This window comes from Centroberyx gerrardi, chromosome 15 (assembly GCF_048128805.1).
Source record: "Centroberyx gerrardi isolate f3 chromosome 15, fCenGer3.hap1.cur.20231027, whole genome shotgun sequence".
Taxonomy (NCBI): domain Eukaryota; kingdom Metazoa; phylum Chordata; class Actinopteri; order Beryciformes; family Berycidae; genus Centroberyx; species Centroberyx gerrardi.
In genome coordinates, this window is record NC_136011.1 from 6,580,895 (window position 1) to 6,607,887 (window position 26,993).

Here is a 26,993-nt window from a genome sequence, read left to right on the forward strand (position 1 = left end):
GCTGCATCTGACATGGCTTTTAAATCTCAGATGGAATGCACTCTCTGCTCAAAACAATGAGAGATCCTCGCAATTCTCTCAGCAACTGCCCTGTTGATCTCTTAATGTTTATTTGTGTAGGAAACCCACAGCTTGGCACCTTTTCTGACTTAAGCGTAATGCATAAGACCTCCATGCGTTTTCTCTGGAGATGCTTTCCAAGCTATTGTTCAGATGGATAAAAAACATTCAACTTGCAGTGACAATAGCCAGGCCTGTTTGTGCAGCGTTTTTAGTAGGTCTTTGAATTACTGATGTCATGAAGAACATTATTTGAGCCCTTGTTCAGGAAAGTATCTGCCACTTGTAAGGGTTGTGAATTTATTTAACCTTTATTTATCCAGCAAAGTTGGACTCATTCACACTGGGAAATTAAGTGCTGTGGCCTAGTTGACAGTCATATTTCATGGCCACTATCAGCATACATACTGACCAAAATCTTCAAATCAGTCAAGAAATGGTCTGGAAAAAGTGTGAAATTTGGAAATGGAAATGGTGTAGGAGCCCTGTGTCTACCAAGGACTTCAGTTACTTACTGTCCTTTAAAAAGTACCATAATTAGTTTGAAATTTTGTGCTTTTAATCATTTTCCATGAGTCTGTGTCACTTTTTTCCACAAACAGTGGATGTCTCATTTCGGAACTGAACGACTCTTCTCAGTTGTTCTCTCTCTGAGTAACTGAACAGGCTCGGTTGTGTTACACAGAGAGAGGATAATAGGACCAATTAGTCAATCTCATCACGGTCATATTCTCTAACAGAACAAGCGCTCGAGTAGCCTTATTGAACAGCAAAGATACTGTAAGTAACCCGCAGTGCTCTCATTATGGGCGGTTGGAAGTGAACGGAACAGGGTGCGGATCAAAGAAAGACACGGTGTGCCTTCGCAGTATGGATAGTCTTTATCTTCGCTCGCTTTTGCGGTGTGTAATTACGGAGTGGTGGGCTCGGGTTGGAATCTAAAGCACTAGACACTCCCTTCCCCTCTCAGCGGTGGTGTGTTTCCCTGTAATTCCACTGCACATGTTCCATGCATATGGACACACACGGAGGCAGGAAAGAGAGACTGGTATCATCGCTAGAGTTACTGTAGCTGTGCCTGTATGTATCTATAGGATGGTCTGTATGCATCTATAGGATTATGACTGGGTGTGTTTGGCATTTCAGCCACGGAAAACGTGAATTCTAGGCTCTGCTGATGTTGAATGTCTTCTTGACAAGCCTGAAGGGCGAGACAACCCCCCAGTCAGAGTGAGAGCTGATTGTTTTTAGGCGTCTTGTGGAGACATGCCTTGGTTTTTGTGGAGTCCCTGGCCCCTACACACACACATATATATATATATATATATATATATACACCCACGCACACACACATGCACACATGGACAATCAAGTATACACTAGGGGTCAACTGATATTTTTTTATTGAAGCTGCCGATAGCCAATAATTTGTGCAGGTATTCAGTATCTTTACATTTTTACATTTTCGTACCAAAAATTACAGATATGTTTCCCCCCTAGAATTTTATTCTTGTCAGGGTGGAAAAGCCTCTGAAACAGCATTTGATCATCATGTGATGCTAAAACTCTCCACTGAAAATGTATGAAATTCTTTTAGGGTTAGAAGCTCCTTAAAGCAGCTTGACCCACCCACCTATTCAATGGCAGGGACACTTGGAGATAGATTACTACTTTCAAATTAAGAATTAATTTACAAAAAAACAATATTGAGCATTTAAATGAATAAATAAAATGTGAAAAGAAAATACATTTTTATTGTAGGTTTTTAAGCTGTGGTCAGGGGGAACTTCTGTCATACAGTAGATCACATTTAATTGAATTTAACATTTAATAAAAGGCCAATATTTGGCCCAGTATATTGGCAAATCCATATTTTGGTCTAACCCTTAGTATATACACTCTCACACTCTTAATTACACGCCTCTTTCATGAGGACTTTCACTGGAAATTGCCATGTGGTCAAGGTTCCTGTTTATGACGTCTCACTAAATATTTTACACTGTGTTGTACTGAAGCCAAGCATGCACAGCGGTGTGGTTTTCATATCCTGAGCTTAAAAACCACTGAATTCAAATGATGGCCTTTGTGAATTAAAATCATAGAGCAATACCTGTTCATGCCAGCCGTCTTTCGAGGTCTTTCTCTTGGGCGTTTTTTTCCACCTCACTGTAGTGGTTTAAGGTTCTAGGTGCTAGAGGACAGTAGTTTCCTGCATCATATTGTTGCAAGGAGCTAGGCGTCTGTGTTGAGTAATAAATGGTAATGAGATGCGAGTGGGAGAGTTCACACTCTGTAGATAGTAGCCTATCTCTGTCAGTCACTGGGCTCGCTTTCTCTTTCGCCTAATGGGGATGGCAAAATGTGGAAGCTTGTGAGTTTTACAGAAGTGAGTGCAATTAATGAGAATTTCATAATTGCACTCACTTGAGAATTTCATAAATGTCCCTAAGTTAGGCTCTTCCTTAGTTGTCAGTTGCAAAATTTCAATTTCTACAGAAATGTTGAAAACGTTAAGAAAGATAATTCATGATAAAACCATTTACCAGCAGCATCTGACACCCCTTGCAGTAGGCCTATCTATTGAATTACTTATTATCGATTTGATCACATGCACGTACTGCAATTAGAGTAAATTGGTCAAATAGAACTTGAGAGTGTGTGTATGTTTTTCCCAAGAGTAATCAGTACTTGTGAACAAGACCAACTCTCATAAAACTAGAACCCAGAGAGGCTGTAGTCTGCACTGGCCTACTGATGTACACTTCAGTGTTCAGCAGTAACCCTAGGCCTTGCTACTGTACAGTAGATCCAGTGACAGATATTGATCTGGTCCATGTAGAAGGTTTGTGAGCTGTTAAATGGTGTGTGTCTGTGTGTGTGTGTCTGTGTGTGTGTCTGTGTGTGCGTGCGCTGTAGTCTCGGCAGTGAGGAAAAAGGCTTTCAAACCACACAGCTGTGGTTGTTCTGAGTGCTGTAATTTCCTGTTTTCTGATGACACTTAATCTGCTCAAAGCCCAGCTGATTGCAGTGTTGATTCACACTAGATTCACACTTGTATGAGCATAGTAGTTTTCCTTTTTTTCCCCTTTGTTCACTGTCTCACTACTGACTTTTTCCCTGTAGCTACGATTCTGTTTGTGCTGAGTATACACCGTTTTCTGTGCACATAATGATAATAGTTCATGTGAACAACTAGGCTACACCAGTGCCTGTAACTGTTGTCATAGGTAAAACAGCAGTATCCGCCCTCACCCTTCCTCTCTCAGAGCTTCGGTATCCTCCACCTCTCTCATCCTCTCGTGCCCCCTACTGTGGTTTGACCAACATTTTTGAAGGTTGATATGATTTTTTGGATTGAAGCTGCCGACAGCCGACATTTTGTGCCACTGTTCAGTGTCTTTAAATTTGACCATTTTCATGCCAAAATATTTCCCAAGAATTGTATTCATGGCAGGGTAGTAAAGCCTTTGAAACAGCATTGACACACTAAAACTCTCTATTGAAACCCATGATGATGATGATGATGATGATGATGATGATGAAAACATATTCTTGTATACTTCTGTGGAGTCCGATCAAAATGTCCCATTAGAATCAATTCAGTTAAGGGCTTCCCATAGTCAGCCAGTACAGTATCAGTGTTTCCCACACATAGACTTTACTTGGGCGGGCCGCCCAGGTATATTAACGGCCGCCAAAGTATATTTGGCGACCCATTTTAGGATTTTTTATTTTTATTTTTTTATCCGTCCGAGAGAACGACGCCATCCGCGATCGATTAACTAGTGGACAATCTCCCCTCACTCTAAGTTACCCCTCCACGGTTTCCCACACACAGAAAACTTTATATGAAACTATATAATCGTAAAACTGCGTGTAGCGCATTGATTCGCTCAGCCCCTAATTGCTCCACGCGACCTCTCTCTCTCTCGCTCTCTCTCTTTCTCTCTCTCTCTCTCTCTCGCTCACTCGCTCTCTCACCGGACCCGTCTGTTTGCCTCCCACTGCGCACGCGTGAGGGATATTTTTTTTCCATGCCAAGACGGCCGACTGAATTCCCTAAAAGAAGAACTAACAGTTAACGTTACTCTGAATACAGCTGAGTTTCCCAGGTTAGCACGCTGTATAGCCTAGCTGCTAGTCAGTATCCACCGAGTGGACTGATAACATTAATATTAACTTTTTAACTCTGACTCTGAATGTTTGCTCCCTCAATCCAGATTAATATTGAAAAATATTTTCAAAGAAGGAACAGGACTCGTCCTGAGGAGGAGCAGGACAGTCTGGACCAGAGGAGCTGCTGAGCAGTAAAACAGAGTAGATAATAATGTCAAAGGCTGTAATGTAACGATGTAAAGATACAGGAGAGACTGACAGCACAGAGAGATGCAGCAGGGCAGAAAAGCAGATTTCTCTGTAAAAGGAGTCTCATTTCTATTCTTCACCTTGTAGACAAAAGCAAGCAACAAACAGAACAGTGTAGCACTGTTTATATTTTTAAGTTATGTTATCTTTGACACAAAGTACTTTAGATATATACAGGTTAGTTATTTGTTTGACAAATGGAACTATTTAAAATGGAGTACATTAGATAATTTTTCAGCCATCCAGGTAGTGGGATCCTTTATTGATATTAGCCCATATATTGACAATATAAGAGAATACAAGAATAAAAAGGCACCCCCCCCCCTCCCCCCCCTGCCAACCCACCTACCACCACAAGTACATTCGAATTCTGTGGGAAACACTGAGTATTGATTAATTGTATAATAAATATATCATCAAACTACATCATATCCATAGTATCGGACAATTAGATTTAGATTTTTAAGGCCAATACAGGCCTGATATATTTGAAAACTGATAACCTACCCCTTAGGAGCCAGCCTAGGCCTAATTCAGTCCTCACTCAGAGTGGGTCTGCTCTAATTAATTCTATAATGAGCCACTCTGATGATGAGTTACATAAGACACTGAAGGGACGCACCTCCGAGTCGCCCGGTCTCCACTCGGCCGCTACGGAGGAGAGTCGTTAGGGAAGACGACATCGGCGGCGACCTGTTGAAGGACGCCAGGCCGGCCAATCAGCCGACTCCCCTGCTGATACTCCAGCTGCTCTCCTTCCTCAAACCCCCTCCTCAATCAAAGCCCTCCATCTAGGCAGGGTATTTTTAGTCTGCCGGGCCGCTCCCCTGAAAGCCAATAACCTAATTCGAATGGTCTGTCAACACACACACACACACACACACACACACACACGTATATGCTGTCGATGCACAAGAGATATCAGCTCTCAGCCACTGGGGCGCGAGAAAACGAGGCTGTCTGAGAGGAAAGCCCTATTATACATGCCCACCACAATTATACATTTTAAAATATTGATTTAGTGGTTTGTTTTCAATCTATCTTTCATTGTTATTAATTAGGGGGGATTTGTGTTTGATACGAGGAGATGAAATCCTGCTATTCAGAGGTAACTATAATTGGGTCGGGCCTGGAACAATATCACAGGAGTGAAGGGAATCTCTTTGAAGGGACGTTTTTATAAGCGGCGGTTGTTTGGAGAAGCATTCCGAGCCTAAAAAATCTATCGCCAATTTATTCTCTCATTTTGAATGGCAAATGAGGTGGTTGAGATTTGAAAGGAGGATCCATTTCTTTTTTATCAGGCCCAGTTCATGGTTTGTCTACTCAAAGTGGGACATCGCTCTTTGACTATGTAAACTGGAAGAGACGATTTATGTTAATGTTATGGTTCCCCGTAAAGCGCATACTGAAGAAGTCGTAAGACCTTTTAGATATCGTACTGTACCTGTGCTGCAGGGATTTCTTCTTCTTCAAAATATCAGCTATCAGCAGCTTCCATCCCAAAAATTTCAGTATCTCCATCCGCCTTCAAAAATCCATTTCAAACCAGTGTCAGATTAAAGTATCCACCAAAGGCCATGTTACATGTTAAGATGTTTGACAAGAACCTTGAACACATGGGCTGAAGGCTGTTCTATTTTCAGTCACAGCCCTCCTCTGATATGCTAGAGTGAGGTCTGCATGTGGGTTAGTGTGTATGTGTGTGTGTGTGTGTGAACCACATACCTTGGTTTCAAAGTCGTAGCTTAAATTGAGCCCTTTCTGTGATAGACCTGTGTGTGTCTGGTAATAGCGGCAGGTGTAACCAAGCAACCGTTGCTAATTTTAAGGCTCCTCATCTCCACTCTCTCCTCTTCAATTATGGAGCTCTCTACATCCAGAGGCTGGCTGGATGTAGAGAGGTGGATGAGAGCAGCGGTGGTGGTGGGGGGGCTGATAGAAGGTGGGGGAGTGGTCATGTGAAGGGATTTGACGCAAAGATTATGGCCTGGCTTTTGGATTTTTATAGCGGAAAGTGCAAAAATAACCCCCGGTGAAGTTTTTTTTTATTGCATTTCTCTCACCTCACGCTGACATGCGGGCCTAAACAAATCCTTAAATCTTCCCTTTTTTCCACTTTCAGTTTTTCTCAGGATTTCTTTTTTTTGGGGGGGACCACACAACTCATTTCTCATGCAGAGTTACTGTTTTTCCTGCTTTTTTGGCGCTCTTGATCCCGTCCCTGCAGTAGAGAGAGAATGCGAGAGCAGGGTGTGCGTGTCGGGAACAAGAGAATAACACATTTGTTGAGGAGGATGAAGCAAAAACAACAGGGCGGCGGGGAGGTGGGGAGAGAGACGAACCCAGAGACTGACGAGAAACAAAAACACAGAGGTCGAAATGGAGGCAGAGGGAAAACAGCGAGGGGATGACCTGGAGTTTGAGTATGCGGAGGGAGGAGGAAACTCATGTGGCGGCCATGTGTTCCCAGCAGATCGTCGCAGGGGTCTTTAACGGGACGGGCCTTGACGTAATTTCCCCGCAAATCTCGGTTTACGCGGTCCGCTCTAGTGCCGGGCTGGGCCGGGGGAATGCCACAAGGGGGAAGAACGGCGTCTGGACTTCAGGTCATGACCTCTGATCTGGGTCCACCTCTCAGGTCGTGACCTCTTCCACCAGCAGAGCTTCATGTTGCTGTTTTCGTCCGCCTATTAAACATACATACCCGACACCAGAATTTCATTTAGGCAAATAAGTTGAATCTACAGGGTCTCCATTAACAATTCCTTTTGAAAAATCAGTTTCAGGATTCTGCAGGATTCGTGATTCTGCCCGATGTGATGACACATTCTGGTGAGCTTGCCCAGCTGCAGTCGTTTGCATGGTATTTGCTACATTCAAAGATAGGGCATTTGCAATCGGCAAATATCTTGGGATGGTCACAAGATGATCTAAAACTCTTCGCTCAAAAGAAGGTTTAGCTATGCTGTCCTACTTAAAGGAAGAGCTGACAGGTTCAAAGTTATCAGATTCTACTGTCAGCTCATCATATCATATTGAAAGCTGCTTTGCTGTCCACTGTTTACCACCCTAATCTGAATGCAGCATAAGTGATCTAAATGTAAAGATGGCTCAGCTTGACTTTAAAACAGCCATTCTTCACTCTTTTGTCACATTTTTGGAGACATGGATCCATGTTTCACAACCTAATGAAGGACAGTTTCCATTATGCTGCTACTTTGTCCTTAATTGAAGCCTTGCTGAGAGGCTCATCAAGTATTGCACGGACACTTTAAGACCCCACCTCATTGATGACGGGGGTTTTAAGTAGATTTCCGCTAAAAAAACCCAAGCAGAGTCTCTTAATTCCCCACGCTGTCTGAAAAGTAGGCCATCAACTGCGAAACAGAGAGGCATGGGCAAAGGAATAGAGAAAATGAGAGAGAGAGAGAGAGAGGAGGTGGAGAGAACGAAGCGAGAGAAAGTGCCAGCGGAGGAAGAGGGAGGTGGAGGAGGAGGACGGGGCGGGGAGGGCTCGGGTTTATTTTTACCTCTCTGCCAGTGTAGCCCCGCTCTCTAATTAACTGCAAATTAACTTTTGATAAGCTGTGGGAGGTGGCGAGGTGTCGGGGGCTGCAGATACAGCTCGCCGAGGAGAAGCCCCGGTCCTTCCTTCCTTCCCTCCTTCCCTCCTTCTATTAGCCCACTTTCTCTCCAGGGCCCGGGCCTCGGGGAGCGGTCCTCTTCTGGGCCACCCTGGCAAGGTCAGCATCTGTTTTCCCCAGGACCACAGCCCATCTCCAGAGTCGGGTCAGCCTAATTAGAGCGCTCTAGAAAGTTCCGGATCATTTTCCGTGCGGCCGAACGTGAGTTTCGAATGCAAACCGCCACGCTCTAGCTCTTTTTTTTTTCTTCCCACTTTCCCCCTCCACGTCTCTCTCCGATCTAGGACGAGCATTCCCTGGATGATTACTTGAGGACTTGTTTATAAAAGTGTCAACAGTGTGGTTTTATTGCCTCATTACTTTGTTCACCCCTCCGTCAAGCGCGGTGTCTGCCGCGTTGTTTCGCGAACGCGCCGCCGACTTGAAGGGCCAACTTGTGCGCTTTTTGTGAGGTTGCTGAGGTTTAATAGACAGGTTCAGATTCATTATCCCTGCAGAGTACAGCTGCCTGCCTGTGTGATACGGTTGTGATACACTGGAACCCTTTGAAATGCCAGTGAAATTGGCTGATATTAGTCCCATGGGGCAACCAAGAGCGGACAACGGCTATAAATACCTGGGTGGTCACGGTACTGGATGGTACCAAAGCTGGGGTCCCACAGTTCGGAGGATTAGGGAGGATGATGATGATGATGATGATGATGATGATGATGATGATGATGATGATGTGGGGACCTCGTTTAAACTTGAGACACACACTCACACATACACACATATTCCAAAGAAACCACCTATGGGTTTGTCAATCACGACCTTCACACAAGCCACTGACACACACACACACACACACACACACACACACACAGCATGAATGGTAAACATACTAAAACACCCACGCAAAAAGCATGCACATAAAACAGGAACAACACACACATACAACACACACACATATAAGTCTGACCTGCCTGTTCAAACTTGTTACTATGTTAAACCTTCACAGTATAAACAGATATGATCAGGTGGCAATTCTCTGGTTTGAATCTCTCTCTTCCTCTCTCTCTCTCTCTCTCTCTCTCTCACACTCTCTTTCTCTTTCTCTCTCTTTGTCTTCCCTGTCTCTCGCCCTCTTTTCTCTCCCTCCGTCCATGTGACTAATGACAAGGTCCAGTGCTTATGTCCTTATATAGACCTATGCTCTGTCTGATCTGGCTGGGGCTAAGGCTGAGGCTGGGACCACGGCACGCGTGCACACAGTCAGACACACACACACACGCTCCCACACTCACTCTCTCACACACGCACTCACTCTTTCTCTCTCTCTCTCTCTCTCTCTCTCTCACTCACACTCACACTCACACACATGCTCACACACGCTCACTCACTCTCTCTCTCACACACACACTCACTCTCTCTCTCTCTCTCTCTCACACACACTCACACACTCACACTCACACATACTCACACACACACACACGCTCACTCACTCACTCTCACACACACACTCACTCTCTTCCTCTCTCTCTCTCTCTCTCTCTCTCTCACACACATACACACACACACTCACACATACATACATACATACACACACAGATTGGAGGTGTTGAGATATTAAGGTTTCCTGGAAACGTCAACATAGATCATGTGTAAATTGCAGGTGTACTATGTACAGCTTAACACTGGATTTATTTACATTCTGACAGGAATCTAAATCTAAATAATCTGTAGTGTATGTTTATTGTTTCCTTGATATGTATCAACTTTTTGCAGGTATCTGCCTGTTTGATACGTTTGATGTTGCTGTGATTGGTGGACATTTACCAGCTTGCAGATCCCATATATTCAAAGTGAATGCTGTGTATGTAATTAATGTAAAAGTACATTATCCTCATTGATTTTCACAGTACTGGCTACAATCAGGGCTACTCTGCAAAGATTTTGATTAAAACCAATCCCCAGTTAAAAAACAAACAAAAAAAAAAAAAACACCTCATTAAGTGACTATATTCAGATATGACTATAATAGAATCAAACAGGAAAAGTCCTACTTTTTGAGTCTGTGAAGTCTAAGTATAACTTCAATCAATCAATCTTTTGACTATAATGTGACATTCCCAGAGGTTTGAATTGGAAACCAGTGACACTCATGGACACTGGCATCCAAATAATGTCTATTTAGGCATATTTTTGTTCATGCTTTGCCTCAAGTCAGTCGTTTTATCTAAGGATTTAATCTTGATATCCTTAAATTTCCACACAATATTAGGCTAAATGTAAATGCCGCTGTGGTTGTTTGTTTGAGTAGTGAGTTCCGAGACTTAATGTGGATCAAATGACATCAGTGGTGAAGTGTCATATTTGTCATCACCTCATTTATCGTATGTGTTTACATTGAGAGGTAGAAGGGTTTTTTTTTTAAGCAGGGTTGTCATGGCGATGAGGTATTTTGTGGGCTTTGTGGGGCTGATGCTATCCAAGGACACTGCACCTACTTCACTAATGTAGTAGGCTTTGTTACAGACACCAGCAGAGGCTGCAGATATCTCCAGCACTCTCGATATAGGCTAGTCTTGCTAGGACAAACTCCCCAATGTACACACAACTACACACACACACACACACACACACACACAGCAGTTCATCAGACTTAGTTATCGACATGGGGAGATCTCTCCTTAAATGGTAGACGGCCCAGGGCCCTGTCTCTGCTTCCACCGCACAAACGAAATGAAGTCCAGGTCTGGGAATAGCCTTTTAAAGTGGAAAAGAGAGAGAGAGAGAGAGAGGGGGGGGGAATGACAGAGACAGAGAGAGGGAAGGGAGGTAAGGGAGAGAGGGAGAGAACAGAAAGAGGCTCGTTGATGCCCAGGAGAAAGATTTTTGGAGGAAGGCAATGAAGGATTTAAATGCATTTATGTCCCCTACGCCCCATCTTAATCGCGCACTAAGTGTGATTATGTTTGATCAGGTGCAATCTTAAAAGATTTGTCTGAGAAAATGAGTCAATTAAGGTACCAAACATCAGACTTGGGTCAAACAGTTGTCTCTTAGCATTGGTTTTAACCTACTTTGAGCACTAGATGGGTGGGATTTGTCACATACGACAATACAGCGTGGCAGGTTTAGCAAATCTCAAGTGTTCAAAAGTCATTTTGACATACTTTCCTCTGATTGGCAGCTTACCTGACGCTGTTTGAATAGCTGTAATGCAACCCCCCCTCTCCATCTAGCACTCGAAATCAGGTTATAACACACACTCTGAGCCGGATTAGATCTACAGCATGTGGAGTAATATACTGTTATTTATTGACATTACTAACAGATTGTCTCTCTTCTCTTTGCAGCCTGAAAATCTCCAGAAAACATGGCTGAGGGAGTTTTACCAGGTATGTGATATAAGGGCTGAAGAATATATGGGTTCTGTTCCAACAAGCAATATATCTACTTTGGAAAAAAACATAAATCACTACCTTCAGTTCATTATTCAATATTTCTAAAGTCTGTAAAAGTGTCATCAGTTTGTCAGCCAATGACTTAAAGCACCTACATGTAGATTAACTTCAATATATCACTCTAATAATTGGTTTATTCTGTGTGTTGCTTTCTATGCGTTTACTCACATAGAAGTATTACATTATATTATAGTCAAACAAATAAACAAACAAGTCCAGATTCTGTCCAGTCCCACAGCACCTAGCTAGGTGTGCAGCATCAACTTGCGACAGCTGTCATAAAATACTACCACCAAGGGACTCAAGGGGTCGCCACAGTCAACAAGTTTCAAATTCGACTGGCAGTAGCTTTAAGCTAACTATGTTTTAAAAAGTACCATTCTTTGTTTCATGAGTTGAATTCATTAGAGAAATTCATAATGAATATTTACATGCACATTAATTCCGAATATGAGCCTTATCCCTAGGGATGCGGCAATAATTCAATATTATCGTTTATGACCTTTCAGTGGAATCATATCACGATGATATTGTGATATTGCGATACACAATTCTGCTATCTAAATTGCTGAAAACAAGCAAATGCTATTTAAAAACTGACAAAATTAGGTATATGAAGATTTCAGAGTTTTTTGGGGGGGGTTTTTGTATGCAGTTCAATGCGATGAACATCAGGTTTTTCATATTCGGGATATGAACTTATCCCAGTTATTCTAAACTGGGTATGATACTTACATGGGCAACTCGTAAACAGAATATTTGAATATCCTGAATATAAACAGAATATTGATGTGCATGTAAATGCACTAGTTGATATTAGATATAACAGAATGCAATATGTATTTTGCACAGGCTGCAATTTAAAAAAACATATTTATAATTCACACATGAGTGAATGAAGGGATGAGAGGCATCTGGCGTACACTTTTTTCAAATCCAGAAATAGAGAATATAAGGACATTGATCATCATCAGCAGAAGGCAATGCAGACTTAGATCTACACTTTCATATGGGAACTAGAGTATATTTTCTCCCACATCATGCAGCAGTCCTAACGTGCTACAGCTGCTGGGCCGTGATGTAACACTACTGACCCATCAGGCCCGGCCTGTCTGTGTTTCTAGAGCTTCTAGTGCTGTCATGGGACTGTGACCACACAGCCTGGAGGCAAATTCACGTGGTGTTTTTTTCTCACCTCAAGTTCCATAGATGAAGTCAACTGAAAGCATGTGTTTCCTAAAGCTACGGCGTGTTTTGAGTAAAGAGGAAAGTTAATCTACTTCACATCTAACCTATGTGTTTATGATGAGATAAGAAGGCCGTTTTTTTCCATTGATCCCTCCTTCACAGTTAAATACTATGTGTTGCAGAATTGGTGCCCAGTCAGCAGTTTGCGGTTGACGTTTAAATTTGAAACCCCTTAATAAGAAAACAAAAAAAAAACACACAACTGGTTGTTTAGGCGGAAACTGAGTTAAGCAGTGAGAGTGGAGTCAGCTTGCTTTCAGTTGCAGATGATATGACAGATAGAGCAAACTGCTAAAAAATTACAAATTTTTTGGGGGATTTTGAGACCAAACAATCTTTTTTGGCAATCTGTCAAATCTACTTAAGTTTGTTTATTGTTGCTTTTTTTTCAATCTTGCAGATGTGATTGAGCTGCAGTACTGGGATATTATTCACCTCGCTTTCACCCCTCTAATTGCATTGTTTTTGAGACGGCAAAAGCTTGAGCTCTGTCATGTTTCATATCTTACCTTTTCATCTACATAGGAACCCCTGACAAACCACAACTCTTTCCACTGGGGCAAGGGAAGTGAGGCTGCTATCACATTTACTGCTGCCGCTGAGAGAGTAAGAGACAGAGAGAGAGAGAGAGACGAAAGAGAGACAGAGGGAGAGAGAGAAAGGGAGAAGTAGATAAAGACAGAGACAGGTAGCGCTGTCAGGATAACAGAAATGTCTATATACCTTCGTGAAAGATTGAATTCAATATTGAATTTTCTAAATGTTCAATACGAATATGTTGTGCAAGATGAAATAGCATTTCAGTGTCACCTCCAGAGGGCGTATTGGTGCAGATTGGAGTAGTTAAAAGAAGAAGAAGAAGAAGAAGGATTTGAAAAGAGAGAGCGTCAGTTTGGCTCTTGACAGTAGACTGCAGCAGTCAAACAGCTGAAAAACATTCAGTTCAACACACAGCCCACCACATCTTGAACTGAATCCCAGTCCAGCTAAAGTATTTAGCTTGAAGGGCTGACAGAGACGGACACCCGTCTGACATCAAAACCCCTTTGCGCGAAAGTTGCTACAAAGCTGTCCAAGTCAAGTGTGGTAAGCATGAAGTCTAAACTCTGGAATCGTGACAACATCACAGAAAAGGAGGAAGAGATAAATGAAGAGACAGAGCGTAACCCACAGGCAGAGAGAGAGAGAAAGACACATAGAGAGAGAGACTACATGGCAGGGAGGTACCGAGGAAGAAAGCGACGAAAAGACAGAAAATGAAATGGACCGTGACTCCAAACACATCAATAAGGCAGAACGGAATTGCACAATTCTTACAGCGTTACTCAACGTTGCTGTCGGGCTAAATGGCCCCGTATTGATTTGTGTGTCGGTGATAGTGGCGTGGCAGTGCCAGCCAAGGGGCGTTAGAGCCATGACTGTCAGTGGCTGATGATATAGTGCCAGTGTCCCGGCTGTACAGCAGGAGCAGCCAAACAGTAAGAGGATTTGGCCTGGGCTTAGTCCAGGTCAAACACATATACACGCTCTCCCTTTCTCTCACACACACACACACACACACACACACACGTGCTACTACTACACCGCTTCACCAACACTGCACATTTACTTTTTAAATTTGATGTATTAGGTGTTTAGGTGGCAGTCAGTGATGAGTGCAACAGTAGAAAAAGCTTCATTTTCCGTATCGGTACAAATGAAAAGCAGCCAAAATCAGGAGTGCAAAGGTCAGGACCTTTACGATTATGTAAGAGTGAAGGGCTAGGAGTAAGAGCTGAGGAGAGAGAGGGGAAGTGTAGAGAGTAAATCATTCAGAGGGGTGAACTGAGGTACGTCTCAGACAAAACACTGCGCCGCTTCACTCGAGGCCTTGGGGTGATTTTCTCATCAGGATGTGGTTTGTCTCGCGGCAGTTTTCCAGTCGCCGCTTTGTTGTTTCGAAGAACCCCGGGAATAACTCGGCATGTGACTCCCAGCATATCTCCAATCATTACACCGCAGTCCTGAGCTGTGAGTGAATGGGAGAGGACAGGATTAGTGGACATGGCTCTTGATCTAGTGACAGTGTTGAGAGCCATCTGTCCTTGGCCTGTGGTGTAGATTCATAGTATAGACCTCAGTACTAGTGCTGAACCTCTGATCCTAGAATAACCTACAGCATGCATTCGCAGACACATTAACTGCTTGCACACACTGCAAGCAGCTTGGCTCTATTCTGACCGATTGTGGGCAGTGCAAGAGGCTCCAGTTGCATCTATGTAGTGGTCTCATGCAGCTTCAAAGTCAAATCATGTATTTTTTGCTGCTTTGGTATTGCATTTCATAACAACATTGTTTTGATGAGTTAGAATGCTAGCAAGCGCTATTTGGGCAGCATTAATAAAAAATAAACAGTAAAAAAACAGTAAAATTCTGCTTATAATCGACCACAACTATGGATGCAGCTGTTCTTGCAACATTGTTTTTGGGACTTTTGTTGCTGTAGCCTTTCAAATAAAAGTTGTGGCGAACTGGGAAGCTGTAATCAACTTTTTGCCCATTTAGCATGTGCCAGGCAGAACATGAAATAAAATCACATCTGTAGAGAAACGAGGGAACACGCAAATACGACCGCGAAAAGTTCAGCCGCGGCCAACTTTTCTCGGCCCACAAACTTTTTGACCGTCCACACATCGGCCCAGTTTACCCCGGTCGCTCAGCTCTATGTGAAATGAATGGACTTAAGGTGACTTGTTGATCCTGTACCTCGCAGCTTGAGTTGGCATAAGGAAACCCAAACCCATGCATGTGGACATAGATGCGTCGCACGGTGCCAAGGAAGCAAGGATACGATGTATGTTTGGTCAGAACTGATGCATGGATTCAGAGCGAGGCACGCACCTTTTTTATATTGACAGAGGGATTAAATTCTAGGATGCTGCATATTGATTTTTTCTCTGTTTTTCCCCATTCTGTGTTCATAATGTGCGTTTATTTAAGGTGTTTACAGCTTTGGGCAGAGTTTTTCCATATCCTCGTGCACAATTATTATTTGTGCTTGCAGAATTACAGTAGTTTCTTGGTGAAATGTTTTCCTGTGGGCAATAGTTACAGTGGCTAGTTTTTGCTTCAGCAAATATAAATGGCACAGTGGTTGGGGAGTAGCTGGAAAAAGGGATGTTTATTCAGACCACAGGTAAATACATTACACCTCACACACTATTGAGTGTCACCCACATTCTATTTACTATTCCCAGGAAGCACTGGTGCAGGGGTTGTGTGACACAAAGTATTCCCGACTCACCTTGAACACACACACACACACACACACACACACACACACACTGCTTGACATACTTTTTTGCCTCAAGCACTGGCACAGTCAAATATCCAAATATTGTCACAAGGACACAAAAATTCACAGTCTCAAGTCTCAAGTTGTGTTTTTCAGAACCTCTCACATGTCTCGCTTTTTTTATGTGATATTCAGATGATTCAGATGAGAGGAAACTGAACGCAATGCATCTGCAGTCAAATGATGCAGTAGTAATGGATTTCCTCATTTGAACTGACTGAACTGACTGAACTTTCAGCGGATTAAGTGTGATCCCGGCCTAATAGCCAAGAAGCCAAAGTAGAATGCATGATTTGGTTCCCTGGTAATTGCCAGGCTAAAACATATTCCATTAAGTCTTGGTCGCATCACCTTTAATCAACTATAATTATCTAATTAAAATGTGAGGCATGTTGAGCCTGGCCTCATGACTCCTATTTATTATGCCTTAGCAGAGACTAAATTTAGCTGATATTTTGTGTGGCAATTACCAGCAACTAAACCATCTGAATATCACATAAAAAAGGACGTTATTATGCAAAATGAAACTTCCCACCTCTGGGACTGTACTGTTAGGTTCAAGATACTTTAAGTCTCTGTCCGCTTTGCTCAGTTCTTCCTTCTATAGTTATTACTGCCACTGGCATGCCAAGACAGGTTGATTGCTTTGTGACCTAAGCCTGTATGCTTTGTTTAGTTATTGGATTTGCTGTGTGTGTGTGTGTGTATGTATGTGTGCGTGTGTGAGCGTGTGTGAGAGCATGTCCTGGCTACGTGTGTTGAGGAATTCGCAGTTTGCATTGCGAGCAGACTTACGTGCTTTAGAGAAAGGTAACAAGTCTGCTTATGTCCGTGCAGTGAGAAAGAGAGGAAGGGAAGCGAGTGTACTGTAAGAGAGAGAGCAGGAGAGAGAGAGTGTGAGAGAGAGAGAGAGTGAGAGAGAGAGGTGTGCCCCTGTGTGAACCAGGCAGGCCTGTAGCCTCATGCCAGCTCTGGTGCTGCGCTGCTGCTCGCTGACGTCATGGAAAGAAGCATCAGACTCTGAACTCGGCGCGGCTGGGAACAGCAGTGACGGCTACAGCTAACTACAATCAGCCACGCTGCTCTGGCTCACCGTGACCCCCCCCCCCCCCCCCCCCCCCCCCCCTCCACACACACACAATACACTCACTGTGTCTCCCGCTCCCTCAGTTAGCCTACTAATCGGCCTTGAACCCTCTCTCGCTGGATATGGAAAAAGAAAAGATGCCTTGTCGCTACCAGCCGGTGATGTTATTGCATGTCGTCTGTGTTAATTACAGTAACGATTTAAAGCAAAAAGATGTTTAACTGCAATGTAGTGACTGCTTGGCAAGAATCCAAAGACTGTAGGGAAACGTTTTGGTCTGTAGCACCCAATAAGCCGCCTCAGCACTGTTGCTTTAATTATAGGAACATCTCGTTGTCAGGAAACATTGCAATAGACTTGACCCTGCGTGTCATTTTCTTGCCTGTTGCTGGGGATGTTGCCCCATCATCACCCCCCCCCCCAAAAAAAAAAAAACGACCCAGTGCATTCCACACTCTGTTGACTATAGCAGACCTAAAGGCAGACGCTGCCAAGGAAAGAGCTGTCACATTTTTTTTTCCCGTGTGTCAAAACTAACCAGGCCGTGGCTCCGCTGCAGCATCCTGGAACATAAACAATAAAAGCTGTTGAACTGGCTTTTACGTGGCTACAACTTAGAAGGGCATTGTGCAAGGTTGCCTGCCGCTACATGTTCTCACTCTATATATCTGTGTGTGTGTCTGTGTATTTTAGCTCCTACATTGTGCTCCATTTAGCTATTCAGCACAGCGAAAGCCCCGCAGGTCAAGTCTGTAGCTTGAGGAAATTCCTCGAAATGCCTGCAGGAAATGAAATGATTATTATTTTTTTTTACGACAGACCTAGGTCATAGGTCATCAACATGTTTGCAGCCACCTCGCCAGTTCATAAACCGCTTTTAAATGCTTGCACTTTCTCCACTTGATCTGCCTCTCTCATGTTCTCTTTGACTCTCACTCACTGTCACTCTCTTGATGTGTGACTAAATATCAGAGAGAGAGAGAGAAAGGGAGAGAGTGAGATGGAGAAAAAGAAATTGAGCAATCTCGGTTCGAAGGTGATGCTAGGACACGCAGCTGATGTTTGGTACCAAAATACTCATCCTGCAGAGACTGACTGGCTGTGTCTCTTAGGATGCGTTCACACCAAAGCGTGTTCGGAGCGGTTTATTCAAACTGGAAATAAACCAGATTGCACTGCTTTAACTGCTTATGTTAGGTAAGCCTCAGTCGGCGCATGTATGACAGGCCTTTCCTTATTTCTCATACCCGAGGTCAATCAAACGCTGTGTCCGGGTATCCCAGACCAGGGTCATTTACACGTAAGCAAAGCAGGGTCATTTGCCTGCTCCTCATGTGTGCACTAGACTGGGTGAAATGGGATTCCGGCGCAGTATAAACAGTGCTTTGCATCGCGCCGCACTAAATTGAGTGATCCCTCCCCCGATTTGCATTGGAAACTTCTCCGGGCCGTCACAGGTCGGCGATTGTGCAGGGTCTCCATGTCTAGTCCTGTGATTTGTAAATTGCAGAGACGCACAGTGTTGAAGGTCATCTGATAGTTGATTGGTCTAATCTTGTTTTAAAGGCCCAATCTGTAATTATATTATGGCACCAGCACACTCTGTTGAAACACTAGCATCCCCGGTACTGCCGTTGTTGACACACTGTAGTGATTTACTAGAATCTGGGCATTTTCTCACTTTGAAGTGTATTGTTTGGACTTTTGAAACTGGCAGTTTTACATGTTAACTCAATTTTGAGGCTGTAAAAAGTTCCTTTACATGTGCAATATTTGGAAACAACAGGATTTAGAGATATGGTGAAACAAGCTATATTTTGGAAGTGAAGTTCCAAAAATCCTCTTTATGTCAATAGTCAAAATTCAGATGATCAAGCTAAACTCCATATTGTGTCCTGAAGCACTATGTGTGAGACTCCACTGTTATCCCCAGCTCCGCTTCTGTCTGTCTTTCTGTCTCACACCCGTCAGACATCATGCTCGACAGAAGCTGTTGAGTGAAAGTGGCACAGATGGACCAGTGGTTAAGTGAAGCTTCCTCATCCTATGCCTGCTCATGAGCTCATCTGACAACCCACCCTCCCTAACACCCGCCCCCACCTCCACCGTGACTTATTTCCCACCTCCAAATAGGAACCATGAAATAGGACTCTCTGGATTAGGCCTCATCAAAGGCCCCCTCTGTGTGGCGGATGCCGTCTTGTACACGGGACAGCGTTAGACCTCTGCACTACACCGTCTCTTTGTAAAGATCAAACATGAAATGCATGTCCACATTATCCGCATGTTTGCTGTTATCATTGAGTATCTAGGAATGTGAATTTGCTAGATGGTGACTTTGATTAGGCTACCATTAGGACAGTACATACTGTGACTGTCCTACACTAGCAGGCACATCACATCCGTGTTAAGTGATTGCTAGGTGTGAAGGCAATAATGCTGCACTGATTGGTGGGATTTATTACAACGCTGCTATTTTATTGGCTGTTGATGTAACGCAAAATTTGAGCTACAGCCAACTTGTCTGACAAAAGAAGAAACAAGGTGACATCAGCCAGTGTTTCTGAGATTATAGAAAATCAATGAACTTCCAATGGCAGTGTGTGTGCATACTATCATGCATGATGCTAGGCTAAAGATTTGACTGCTTGTGCCATATAAGCCTGAACTCTTTTTATGGTGCTGCCAAATGTTTAGATAATAAAATGTCACTGCCCATTCAGATGAGATTAAATGGCCCAATCCACTTACCAGTAGGGAATTTAGGATGTGTGTGCTTTGGTTGGTTATGGTGAGTTGTCTTGATCTATATACAGAGCCTGGGCCAGAGAGTATTCACAAATACTTTATATGGTTTGTCTTAGCCCACTTAAGTGCCACATGGGTGGGGCTTGCTACACAGGGCAACAGAGTGCCAGAAAGTTAGTTAGACAACCACACAACAATATCTGAATCTATTTAGTATACTTTCTGTCAGTGACAACTTACTTGACAATATCTAAATTATGCTTATATGGTAAACTCAACCCCTCTGGTGCTCTAAGCAGGTGAAAACAAACACTTTTATTATATATTATGTAATATTTGGTGCCAGGTCGGGTGTGCAGCCCATCTGAATCAATCCATTGTGATAATGCTGTCTGTGGCAGCATGACGTACTCTAGCAGCAGAGAGCTCCAAATGAGCTATATCTCAATAATGAGATAGCTCAGATCAGTGATACACAAGCGCGATGGCTTCCAACAGCGCGCAATCATCCTCTTAGCTGCCGTGATCCCTGCCAGGAGAATCCGGCAGAACGCTCGAGAGGTCAGATGTATCACTGAGTAATAATAATAAAGGTGAATGAGGTATGATTTTGCCCTAAGAAGGAGGAGGAGAGGATTCTCGCAAGATCCTGCCAAAATTGGTAAATAGCAGACCCGAACCATGTGGATCAAGGTTCCTGGGATACTGTCAGAGCATAGCGAACGGTTTAGAGATGGCAAGGTAATATAATTTCCTAGGGATGAGATATGATCTATGAATAAAATTATAATGGATCATTTGATGGCTTGGGCTTTTTGAAGAGAGAAAGGATAGGTTTTAAAATGTTTAAGTCTAATCAGTGTTTCTCTCTCTACAGATGAGATTTTGTAGTATGAAAACCATTAAATATGAGGGGTTTTTTTTTTTTCATTTTTAGAGAGAATACAATGCCCAATTCCCATTTTCTGCATTTCTGCTTAGATTTAAATATCTGAATAGGCCCAGCGTTTGGCAGGCGTATGGCTGCCTGATCTCATCGTCAGAGTAAATATGTCAAGATCCAAATATAGATCCATTGTTTGGCCATCAAATAACACACAGCGCCTGTTTGCTCAGGCAACCGTGGAAGTAAACAGCGCGGTGGAGCAGATATATAGTTAAGGGAAACAGGGAACCTCCTCGGAATCCAAATAGCACGGGGACAGCGAGAAGAGGGAGAGAAAAAGAGAGAGAGAGAGAGATGGAAGACACACCTCCAAATCAAACACATCGGCGTCTGACATGGCTGCAAGGTTGAGAAATGGTCCCATATGGCAGTGCTCTGTTCGCCGTGTCAGCATCGCCAGACAGGCCTTCCTCAGCGCCGCCACGGCAGCTGTCACTGTCTAAGGGAGTCCGGTCCATGTGGAAAGGCCTGTCATAAAAGCATTTATTCATAACTACAATATTTGGCATGTCATTGCTTCACCCACTACTTGACTCTTAAGTGTCAACAGAATTTCTCGTTAGCAGTTGTCGTATGTTTAATTGGAAATTGTTCAGATGTTTGCGTGTTGTCAGAGTAAAGTAAGGTCACTGGCTGATGCTGTTCGGCTTTGGATGGATAGCATTGGTGGTTCTGGTAATGAAATTAGCTCCTGGAGAGTGTCTGTTTGTCAAAGTGGAGCTGGGTTTTACCGCCTGGAAAGACAAATAGAACGCAGTCAGTGAACACACACACACACTCGGTCGCTCGCACGCTCTCATTTTAGCAGGGACGTGCAGAGAGTTCTTCAGGGGCAGGTGCTCAAATGAAAAAAGGGGCATCTACAGTGTCAAACAGTCTGTGGAAGAATCTCTGTGTTTTAGGAGTGCAGCAATGCGGCGTTGTTATATCCCTTTACTTTACTCATCTGTTATATTTGCTTCCATCTCTTGTCTTTCTGACTGGTATTTCCTTCTAAGAAATAATTGCAGGATATGTGATTTTTTGCCAGGTTTAACTAATGGCAGCAACTATATTTATTAAACTAACCGATACCTATCACAGTAGGTCTCCCTGGCTCGTTGTCCTCCTGCTCTGTGATTGTGTTGATAGCGCAGCTCTGTTGGGTGGGGGTGGGGGTGGGGGGAAACGTCCACATGTGAGAAGGACAGAGAAAGGGGCAATGCACTGTGCACTGTGCAAACAAAATAAAATAAAATAATAAATTTAGATCGGAAGGGGCATTTTGTTCAATTAAGGGAAAAGGGGCACCCGTACCCCCCCCCCCCCCCCCCCCCCCCCCGCACATGCCTGAATTTTAGCCCGATGTTAGTTAACGCTGCGCACTGCGAGCTCCTCGAGAGTGTGACCTTTTCCATCGGGAGCTGATAGGTCCACTAATCTTCCCAAGTTTGAGCGCCCAAGCCGCCGTAGGTCCCCATTCCTGGGTCACCCAGCTAAGTGACAAGCCATAGGTTGATGGAAAATCCATAGCGTTATTGCCATACATTACTTTTATTTGATTTTGCCTGTAGTGCGCATAATGCAATGCCGAGGTGGGGGTGCGGGCCTCCGTTCGGGTCCTGGGAGCATTTGTAACCCCCTCCCCCCCCCCAAACCCCCTCCCCATCCCGGGTGACATTGATATACGGCCTCTGCCCAGTGTCCACCATCCATAGGCGCGACCCTTTGAGTGCTTGTGAGTGCTGTAATTCACTCGGTGCTATGGATTTTCCGTTAGAGGTCGGGCACCTCTGAACGCTCCGACAGGGCGCTCACAAACACCTCGCTGTGTCTTGAGAGGGAATTTTAAACGGGAGCCACGTTAGGTCACGTGACTCTGGATGGAGGGCTGCACGCGCCCACACGGGAAGTGAATCTTAAAACCATCTTGCCACTCTAGATACCTGACCAGCGATTTATATTAATGACGGAGCGTTTTGCATGCGAGGTAATGTTTTTGTTTCACCACAAACCGAGGCTATTCATCACCGCCTGCATTTCCTGGAGTGTCGCCCATATTCTAATAAGCGCCGTTGACATATTCCAGCGGCAATGGGAGTCATTATCGGTGTAGTGAGTGATGTGTCAGCATGAGCGGGGAAGTGCGAGCATCTGTCACACCCCGCTCAACGTACATAGAGCGCTGGAGGCACATCCCTGCTGGTAGATGAAGAGGGACCTGCGTTGTGCTTGTGGAACAAGCTCGCTAAATGCCTTCTGTCTACATTAGCGAGGCACTTTGTCTTGTGTAAATACAGTAGAGTGTCACGGGGCCGAGTTAAGAAGAGTTGTAGAGGCCCGGGCTTCACGCTCGCGACGGTTTTCATGCTCGGCTGACTAATTGTCTCAACTTAAGTCTTGTAAATATGTGGCCGCAATGGGCTTACTGTACTTCGGTTTGCGTAGCAGCATCTGTTACGGATTCACTTGTGCTGCAAAATGAGGTTAACTACACTGGAAATATGTTTTGACCCCATCTCTCTCTCTCTCTCTCTCTCTCTCTCTCTCTCTCTCTCTCTCTCTCTCTCTCTCTCTCTCTCTCTCTCTCTCTCTCTCTCTCTCTCTCTCTCCATTCACAGACAGTACACTCACACAAGCCTCACTTCGTGGCAGTGCACTGTCAAGAGGTGGGCGGGAAGAATTACGAGGCGTCCATGTCGCACGTGGATAGTTTTGTCAAGTAAGTATTGCGGTTCTGACACGGTTGTTTGCTCTAATTGTTTTGGCTGTAATGGTAATTGGCTGGTAATAGCCATTTTCCTGAAAAGGCAACAACACCCACTTCATGGCCTGTGGAACAATTGGGAGCAGTCAGTTTTATACTGAGTGGACAACTCCCCCCACTGGTGGCATGACAGCTGTACCTCAGCATACACATAATATGAAAGAAGATTTTTTTTTTCAAGAATATGCCTTATATTGCAGGGCTTTGATTTTATATATCTTGTCTGATTTAAGAGTTCTTTTAATTGCATGTTGTTACTGTTGTTGACTACATTTCCTGACGTGTGTGTGTGTGTGTCTCCACCAGAGAGCTGTTGTCCAGTGATGCCATGAAGGAGTACAGCAGAGCCCGTGTCTACCTCGATGAGAACTACAAATCCCAGGAGCATTTCACAGTAAGTGTTGATGGACTAATGCTGCATTGAAAATGCTGTTCGGCTCAGTTTTCAGGTGGTAAACACTACTTGGGAGCTCTGGGTTAAGCGATGGACCCCGATTTCTCTGACTTCCTGAATTCTGACATCATCAACAAGGAAATACCACAGAGAGGGAACAAGAGAGGGACAAATAAAATGAGTGATTTTCATCACACAAGTCATTTTGTGATCCCAACTGTTGAAATGCAATGGCAGGACACAACTCCTTAGTGGATCTTTAGTTTGCGGTTGACATTGCAATATTTGGTTTTCTTTAAAACATGAACTCGGTATCACTCACTAAGTGCATGTGTTAAGTGTGAAAAGGCTGAGAATAATTGCCATAAGAAACCAAAGTCTACAGAAAACTTCACCCATGATGCTGGCATTGACGGCTTTAAATAGGTTTAAGTGCATTGCTTTGACCTGTCAAGACATGAATGTGGTATAAGCTAAGACCCACAGATGGACTATACAAACTTTAAACCATGTTGCACAGACACAGCAAACTGATGCAGTTTGCTGTGTCTGTGCAACATGGTTTAAAGGAGCTATATTGTTTTTCTGTGTGAGATTGCATCAATCTCACACAGAAAAACAATATAGCTCCTTCACTGGATCTTCTCATTGTATGGACTGTGCAGAAAGAGGCATTGCGTGGAATAAATGAAAGAACTTGTGAAAGTGAGCTCAAGATTGAAATCCCTGACAACATGCAGTAATAGCAGATGGCCACAGGGTGGCAGCAGATGTTTGGAAATATTTTTGTGGTAGTTCTCACAGGCAGGTCCTGCTAAACTGTTAAACTTTTTGGGATTGCTTCTTTATTGATAACCAGAATTAATTAACATTAACGGTTTCATAGCCAATAGTTGTTTTAATTAACCAAAGTATGATTAAAAGCAATTAATCCATAAGCAACAGTTACAATAGTAAAGAATACCGCAAACAATAACATTAAAATTTAAAACAAATTTCTGAATTAGTCCAGTTTTTTACCAAACTATCTAATCTATATTGGATTGTTTGATAGATTATCCAATGTAGCATAATACTTAACATATTATCCAATTTCCACTAGCAATCTGTTGTTTTACTAATACAACCATCTATAGTAAAACTGACAATGAATGAATCTAATATGGCCAGCTATGAAATTATAATTACGATAATTATAAATCACTCAACAACCCTCTTCATTCATGTGTGTGCCCAAGAGCTGAATAGCTATTGCTGTATATGGCCTCTTGGTGGAGCCAAACGCTCAAACATAACACCAGTACCAGGAAGACTCAAGCCAAGTCGTCTGTAACCCTCCCTGTGCTTTGTAATGAAACATGACTTTCTTCATTCAATTTCCCCCAAAGTCCATTTTCTATTTTCTTTTGTATTAAAGTCTAGTTTTACTGCAGCAGTTTAATGCGCCATGCAGGCTACAGGTGTATCAGATGATAGCCTCTGCATTCCCAGGAGGTTATGTAGAGGAAAAGACTTGTAGAATAACATAAATCAATGCAGACTGTGTTGCCAATTACACTGTGATAGCTGAACTGTGTCTGTTTCTGATTCCTCTTCATGTTTTCGGAGTTATCGCCACGCTACACTGCACCTCCACAAATGCTCGTAAATCACAACACCCACTGAGTCACATTTGCTCTTTTCATAAACATATTACAAACATTGGCCTTTACAAAGTATAATTATCTGCCATTTCATATACGCAGCGCTATTATCTTGGCATCATGAGCTGTTTATTTAATGCCGTTTGTCTATAGATTAACCTTTTTGTTGGATTTCCATTTTCATCAAATAGAGATTGCAGTTCGGGCCTCTCTTTGTGAATCAGTCGGCGGAAAGAGAAACATCTGATGCGCTTTCTATGATGTGGGTATTGAAATCCTGGCAACAGTAAATATGAATAGACTCTCCAGTCTTTCTCACACAGGGCTTGCCATTTAGCTTAGATGACATCACTCATATTTGTTTTCTCAAACTTCGATTTTTTTCCCCCCCTGCTCCGGGGATAATTGTTTGTTGTCTGCCCCGCCTGTCAATTTTCAGATAATGTAAGTGGAAACGCCGTTCTCAGTCCTGAGCTTACACTGTGTGTGTGAGTGTGTGTGTGAGAGTGTGTGTCTGTGCGCACACGTGTTTTGTTGTGTTTTGTGCGCAAGCGTGCATGTGTGTAGTTTCCTTGGGAGTAGTTAAGCGAATGTTGTGGATGAGTGGGAGTAGTAGTAATGTAGTGAGTGTGTATGGTAAAGACCAGGGAGATTGTTTACCTTCCTGCCTACAGTGTGTGTTTGATTGCTGTGTCATGGAAAGAGAGGAATGTGTGTTATGTTATATTATGTGTGTAAGTGAATGTGCGAGGTTATGTCACTTGAGTGAATCCTCTCATGCAGCTCTAGCCGAATTAGAAGAAATGCCAAAAAGGAGAAATATTCCATTGAACACAATCAGACTGTGATAAAACTATGTGGTAAATTTGACTTACTGTACATCCAGCTCAGGCTAAAACAACACATCCTCATTTAGGGATTTGAAAGTTTGAAGTTCTCGGACCGGGTGGGAAAACCTGCTTGTCCCTCCTCCCCTCCATGGTGTCTTTCTGTATCAAGATAACACCTGGTAACAGCCAGTATGCATTCAGACCAGTTAAGCAAATGTGAAGTTGAAACAATGCAGTTAGAGTAGTGGAACTAGAATGATTGTGTATTACTTGCGAAGTACATAAAGCAATCCAGCAGATTTCCAATCCAACCTGACCCGGTGGCACACAGTGTAAAATGCAGTGCAGAGGCTGCCGGTCTTCTCGGTGATGGTCTCGTTTGTTTACAGTAATCATACCGATGCCTGGAATGGTAATGATTTCTTGACGTTGAAATGCTACATGTAGCACCTTGAAGCCGCATCCGAGCGATGAGAAGTCCGGGCGAAGCCGGCCT

At 43.5% G+C, this 26,993-nt stretch overlaps 1 protein-coding gene across 2 annotated transcripts in view; it reads left to right on the forward strand.

Moving 5' to 3' along the window:
* Window positions 1-26,993, forward strand: part of inpp5a (inositol polyphosphate-5-phosphatase A) — a 132,944-nt gene that overhangs the window by 23,984 nt on the left and 81,967 nt on the right. For both annotated transcript variants that reach the window (XM_071924798.2, XM_071924799.2), the window contains exons 2-4: window positions 11,414-11,455; window positions 23,485-23,585; window positions 23,937-24,024. In XM_071924798.2, the coding sequence (XP_071780899.1) occupies window positions 11,414-11,455; window positions 23,485-23,585; window positions 23,937-24,024 (231 nt within the window). The remainder of the gene's footprint in view (window positions 1-11,413; window positions 11,456-23,484; window positions 23,586-23,936; window positions 24,025-26,993) is intronic.